Genomic DNA, 6659 nt, shown 5'->3' on the forward strand with positions numbered 1-6659 from the left:
ATCACCAGCCATGATGTCATCTGACTCTTTTAGAGTGGTCTGACTTCAGTTCTGAGTGTCAGGTCTGCTTAAATAGAAGTTCAACATCTTTGGCTCTCCTCTTGCAACAGAAGGGTTTTCCTCTCCAAAGTCAGTCTAAAGTACCATCCTTGCAATGCCAGGTCCTTTTAAGTCCCGTTGTCTCCCCGAGCTGCAGGGCCATGGTGGGCTTGGAAAAGGGCAAAGGGAGATCTGAGAGTCTCTGAGTCAGCACATCAGCTCAGAAGGGATCCACCACAGAAGGAGTAACGGCGAGCTGCAAACCAAGATCAGAAGCTATTACAAACTGACCCGATTTCAGCTCTGAATGCCACTTTGTCTAACAGGCAGAGATCTACAAGGGAGAGCCAAGGGAAGAAGAGTGAAGGACAGCTCTAAAACCAGTACAGATCCTTGCTTTTATCCTGAGGCTGCAAACCTGGGAATGGAGAGAAGAAAAAAAAAAAAAAAAACAGGGAAGAAGAAAAATAGGTACAGGCATTTAAGGACAGAGAAAGACAAACTGCATTTCTGCCAGCTGAGTTCAGAGAATCAGTCTAAAGCATGGACTTCCCAGAGCCCTAGGAGACCAGGAAACAAGGATAAGAGCCCAAGCTAGACTGGAGACAGGCACAGGTCCCTCCTTTCTAAAGTGCAGCCACCATAAGTAGCCATTTGTGGCTGCAATAACCTGACTTGAGCATGGAAAACTGTGGCCAGAGCGGGCTTTCCTTGCCTCCACAACCACTGACTCAGGAACTGCCACTGCTGGCTATGTCTGTGTCACCTTTAGGTCGCCACTAAGGCCACACAGCCTTGCTTTCAGGCACCTCACTAAGCATACTACATTTGCCCTTTTTGCTCAGAAAAATGTGATTGTGCTTTCCTCTCAAAACTGGGAGGAAAAAATACATAAGAAAAGGAATCAGTTCCTGAACCTGGGGTATCTAGAAATGATCTGCTTGACTGCAGTGGCTCTGCTCCTGCCCTCAGGGCAGTCTGTGGAGGGAGCCAAGTGGTGACCTTTGGGATGGCTCAGTCCTGCTCCCAGCTCTTGCTGCTCAAGGCAAGAACATGGCCTGTGCCAGGACAAGAGAACCTCAAAGCAATCCTTACCCTCAGGGTGTGTTTGCAGGTGCCAGAAATTCAAAGGATGTTGGGGAGAAGGGGTGGTGTGTTGGCTTGTCTCCTTTTCCTTCTCCCCTTCCTCACTTGCCTGGCCTGATTGCTCCAAGAAGGGTAACCAAGGCAGAGCTCAGATATCTCCCGTGGGGCTTCCACCCCAGCTTATTCCCCAATATCATCATGACAGCTGCTACTTCACGTGGGTCCCTCCCTACTGCTATGGACAGTGTGGAGGCAGGGGGCAGGGGCGCAGCTGAGGCAGGGGACACAAAAGGACTGTGGGTATCTCTTTACCTGCATCCACATTGAGGCCGAGGCTCTGTGCCATGTCCCCTGCTGTGCTGGGGAAGGGTCCGGGTGTTGTCCAGGCTGCAGCAGCGCTCACCTCGCTCTTGCCCAGTTCACAGGGTGGGCTGACTGGCGTAGGCACGGAGGCAGGGGTGAGGCGGTGGGGGCGTACTGAGGCGGTGGGTACCAGGAGCGAGCTGTAGCGAGGGTCAAAGTGGGGTCCATAGACCTCATGCATGGCAGCAGGGCGAGGGTAGGCAGTGCTCTGTGTCCCGATGTAGGGGGGGTGATGGTGGTGGTGGTGATGGTGGGCATGGTGCCAGGGCTCAGGGCCACCCTGGTGTAAGTGGCCGTGCAGAGAAGCAGGTGCGTAGGGGTCGGTAGCAGCAAAGGGCAGCTCACTGTGGGCAGCAGCTGCCAGGGGGCTGCTCAGGGTGGCTGTGACCGAGGAGGGCTGGTATGTGCTGTTCCAGAAGGACGGCGGGAAGCTGCGCTGGATCATTGGGAAGGAGCCATCTGAGCCAAGGGAGCAGGAGAGGAAATGAAAGGCAAGCAATGAGCACACTCAGCGAGTCTTGATCTCTTTTCCCTATGACTCTGTCCCTCCTCAAATCTCCACAAACCAGCTCTCGCATTACCTTTATCCCCCAAACAGTTGCAAACAACAAGAAATTGCTCCCAGCAAATAAGGATTCTGCTCCAGCTAAACACTCAACACACCTAGCCCAGGGCTTTCCCCAAAAACAGAACTATTTGCTCCAAGTTTCTCTTAATGTGCATTTAGGAAAATGATAGTTATCTGTGATGAGGGAAACACCTCTTCTTCTCAGCAGTGGAAACTGAGTCAGTGCTATTTTGCACTACAATGATTTCCAGGATTTGTGTTTTCTTTGTGTTTTATTTTGTTTTGGTTTTGTTTTTGTAGTAATCTGCCTGTTTAAGCTTTTATACTCAGTACCTTCCAGGAAAGTGGCTGCTGCCTCAAGCATGGTTTCAATGTGAGCAGGAGGAAGACAAGACACAACTAAGGGCCAGTTCGGATTTTCTAAATATCTTGGGTCAAGTCTCCATCTATTACACTGGACTTAGACCAGCTTTTGGGGTATGTCACTAACACATTTAGGAAGAATTCTGCAGATTTTAGGAGACTGGCAGCATAAAGGACAAGGACTCTACATTTTCTTTTCCCAGTAACTAATCACTAGTCCATCTCACACATTGCTAACAGCACAGATAGAGGTTAGGCATTACTAATTAGGAATGGACACCCTTCCCCACACAAATGAAAATGTGCTCCTGATGCATGTTGGCCAGAGGTACATCAGCTCTGTGCCTGGCATTGCTCAGGAGAAAGGGAAGCAATTCATGATGAGGAAAGGACTCTCCTCTCCTGCCATCAATTCCAGCACTGAATACCTTTCGCCTGTGAAATATTTAAATGACTATTTCATGCTTAGAAACTACTGACAGCTACTTTTCACTGGGGGGCTGGGAAATCACCTCTCAGCTGGGCAGGCAGGTCTGTGAGGGAGGGTCCCCCAAAGTTCCCCAAAAGCAGTGTCTGTCCTAACTTCCTGGTGGGCTGTGTTGGGAGGGTTATTCCCTTTTGCCCTGGGTACTTCCACTGATCTGTCCAGGGTGACTCGGGCATGGCTACAGAGAGCTGCTCATCAGTTGTGGCCTTGGCCTTGCCAGCACAGCGCTACCACCATGGGCAGGTCTGAAAGCCCTAATTTTCAGAAGAGTCCAGCAGCAACCAGGGTGGTGATAAATGTAAGGCAAAATACAGGAACACATACTGTCTGGGTTTTAGCAGTGGGAAGCTGATACAATAGCTCCCACATCTGCTTTTTTAGCTTTGTTCCCCCACTAAATTTAAAGTGGGGTCAGCAGAGCAGGTGCTTCCCACAGCAGGGAGGATCCTCTGTGGCTTGTTTTGTTGCAGCCTTCCTGCCTAGGTAAATCTCATACAATCATGGAATTGCCACGGCTGACCATCAAATCCAACCATTATCTAACTCCTGGGCCACTACTACACAATATCCTTGAACACCAAATCTGAACGGCTTTTAAAAAGCTTTAAAGTTTCCCTGCCCACCTCCCTGGCCACTAGCCCCTGGGCTGCCGAAGGTTTTTTTTTCCTTTTTTGTCCCTACAAACGTGCATTCTCCCGCAGCTCCTGGACCACCACAGCTGGCTCCTAGGGGCTGCCTGCCAGGCAACGGCAGCCGGCGAGGGAGAAGAAGATTCCCTAGTTGGAGGGGTAGGGATTCCTTCAGCCTCCGCGCCCCTTCGCGCCGCGCTGCGCGCTCACCCCTCCAGGAGCCGGCGTTCCGCGCCGCCTTGGCGCTGCCGAGGGAGAAGCTGCTGGGCTGGCTGAGCGCCCGGCTGAAGTGCTCGTCCACCACGGCGCTGATGTCCCCCTGGAAGTAGGTGAAGAGAACGCAGCGGGAGCTGAGGTACTCGGCCTCGGGAGGTCGCTCCTTCTCGGGACTGCAGTCCTCCTCCTTGATGTTGGCCGCGGGGTGGCTTGAGAAGGAGCTGCTGGTGCCGGCGCTGCTGCCGCTCTCCGGAGCTTCTTGCATTTTGGAGTAAAAGGAGAGTTTCTGGAGGAAAGGGGGAAGAAAGGAAAAGAAAACAGAGCTGGTCAGGCAGCGCAGCGCAGCAAGATGCGCTGGCCCTCCCGGAGCCAGCCGGGATGCAGCTCCGAGCCCGCTCCCGCGCTCTGTCCGAGAGGATGCGAAAGTCTGATCCTCAGCTTCCCTCCGTCCCTACCAGCAGCATCCCCACCACCACCTAGACGCATTTCTGCCCCACCTCTAGGAGGCAGCGAATGGACTGCAAATAGGTCTGGGGGCCCAAAACCCAAGAGATAACAACCGGGATGTTGTAAGGCAGCCTCCGGGCAGGAGCTACACGCGTAGGTCCCCAGCAAGCAGCCCCGCACAAGAAAGCAATTTGCAGGCCGGCTCCTAGGGAAACGGTGGCCGCGGAGGGGCTGAGATGTGGGGGGCAAGGCCGGGGGAGCGGGCAGGAGGTGGAGAGGAGGAGAGTGTCGCTCGGTCCTCATCTTGCAAAATCTGCTCCGTAGAGTGTCCTGTAACCCACAGTGACAAGGAGAAGGAAGGGGGGGAAAAAAAGAAAAAAAAAAAAAAAAAAGAAACTGGCAGCCTCAAGCACATTCCAGGACAAAAAAAAATTGCATTTCCCTGGCCATCAAAAACTTCCAGGTATTTCCTACAAAATCGTTCTGTTTTTACTGGATCCCGCTGGGTGGGAAAACAGCAGGCGTTAAGAAGTTGGCTGGGTGTTTCCCATCTTCTCATCCGCGTTAGAGTGTCCGCAGCTGCCGGGAGTTTCTTAGCAATAACTGACAGGATGCGGAGCCCGGGCTCGGCCGTTTGGACAGAGCCGTGGGGTGGGAGGCGGGGGAAGCACCGCAGGGACGGATCAAAATCTTGGGCCAAGAAGACACGCGAGACATTTAATAATGTCACTCCTTCGTGACGACCGCCTTTCCACTTGGCTCCCAGCTCGGCCATTGAGGTAATGATCACCCCCCTGAATAATGTCACGAAGAAGGAGGGGGGGAGGCAAGGTGGGGGAAGACATCATTTGCTATTTGTAACAGGTCTTTTGGCCCCGCTGTCAGGCAATGGAGGTGGCACACGGGCCGCCCCTCCGGGGATTGCGTGCAGCCGGACCTTGAGCCCCAGAACCGGTCCTGCACGACGGGGGCTGCCGCCCTGCCCCGGGGTACTGCTACCTCTACCCACATCCTTTTTCATTTTACTGGGAGAGGAGGAAATTCGTTTCTGGAAAGTGAGGAGAGAAAGGGAAACCAAGAGGTCGAAAGAGAAAGCGGTGTGCAGCAGGTGCAGCCTGAGCCAGGCGGGACAGTGCACTTCCCGGGGCGGGCAGTTCTCTGACCCAGGCTGGAGAGTGCGTGTCCCGGGACGGGCAGTTACCCACGCACGGCAGGCTGTCCGCACTGCGAAAATTCCCCGCGCCCGGCGGGATCCTTTTATCGAAATCCGAGGGTTAATCGATACCCGCGATAGCCTTGGCAGCGCTGAGGCCAGGCGTGGCTCCCGGTCACGGAGTGAGTAACCAGCGGGTCTCGCTGTGTAGGGCAGGGGAAGGGGCCGAGGTCCCCTCGCGGAGCGGGAGCATCCCTGCAGCTCTGCCACACTGCAGCCTTGCCCCCTCTTCGGAGCCGGGACTTCCTTCCCATCGCCAACCCGGGGAAACCCCATAGCCTCCCGGCACTCTCTCCTCTTGCATTTCCAGAGGGTAAGTCCGGAGCACCCTATCAAGGCAGCTACTAAAATATCTGCCCGAAGAGGCTCCCACGGCTGCGGCCGGGATGCCGGCGCGATGTCCCGGGCAGCCCTTGTCTCGCCGCGCCCGGCGGGACTCTGCAAACCGCAGACATCCCTGCCCCGACTCACCGCGCAAGGATGGAGCCCGTTCCGGCAAAGGAAAATTTTAAAAAGAAAAACAAAATTAAAAGGGCGAGGGGGAAGGAAAAAAAATTCACTAAAAAGACCTTTTGGGTAAAATCGCTCTCCACTCAGCCCTTCGGTCGCCTCCGGGGTACATACCCTGCCGACCCCCGCGCCAAGGTGGGATGCGGTTCTGCTCCGCTCACCATCGCAGGCTCCCAGATCTTTCCCCCACCCCTCCTTTCCCCTCCCCTTCTCCTTTTCTCTTTTTCTTTTTGGTAAGGCCCTAGACGGCCATCCTCCAGACAACACCCCTCCCACCCTCTGCCTCCTCACGGCTGCCCGCCACACGTACCTGGTGAAAGGGGCTGTAGGCGGCTGCAAAGTAGTGCTGGGGAGGGCCGTAGACTTGGTACATAACATCCAAACAGCTCATGGCTGGCCGCAGCCGAAAATTAATTTTTTTCTCATCAACTCGTGTGGAGCAGTGCCTCGCGGGAGGGAGGTTCCCGGGGGTTAAGAGGCACCACTCATTGGTGGGAGGAGTGAGGGGGGATGAGGCCGCGCTGGGCTGGGATGACAGCCCCCTCCCTGCCCTCCTTCCCTGCCTCCCTCACTATAGCGCTGCTCCCTCCAGCAAACGCACCGGGGCCGGAGGGACCCCGCAGCCGCCAGCGACTTTCATCCCCCGATCTGGCGGGCGGCAGTGCTGGGGGCAGAGCCCTTTCTGCAGCCGGGGCTGCCCGGGAGGCGCAGGGAAGCTCCAGCACGGGCGCCCGCCCT

The 6659-nt window shown here is 55.1% G+C and overlaps 1 protein-coding gene across 2 annotated transcripts; it reads right to left on the bottom strand.

The window, feature by feature from the left end:
• Nucleotides 1-254: 254 nt before the first annotated feature.
• Nucleotides 255-6312, bottom strand: VGLL2 (vestigial like family member 2). Of its 2 annotated transcripts, XM_054393165.1 has the most exons (4): nucleotides 6232-6312; nucleotides 3746-4037; nucleotides 1438-1947; nucleotides 255-295 (listed from the first exon to the last, which is right to left on the bottom strand). In XM_054393165.1, exons 1-4 carry the CDS (start codon nucleotides 6310-6312, stop codon nucleotides 255-257), a joined length of 924 nt encoding a protein of 307 aa, XP_054249140.1. The 2 variants fall into 2 exon arrangements, with proteins under 2 accessions (XP_054249140.1, XP_054249141.1); XM_054393166.1 differs by lacking the exon at nucleotides 1438-1947.
• Between the last annotated feature and the right edge of the window lie 347 nt (nucleotides 6313-6659).

Source organism: Indicator indicator, chromosome 27, assembly GCF_027791375.1.
Source record: "Indicator indicator isolate 239-I01 chromosome 27, UM_Iind_1.1, whole genome shotgun sequence".
NCBI classification, from domain to species: domain Eukaryota; kingdom Metazoa; phylum Chordata; class Aves; order Piciformes; family Indicatoridae; genus Indicator; species Indicator indicator.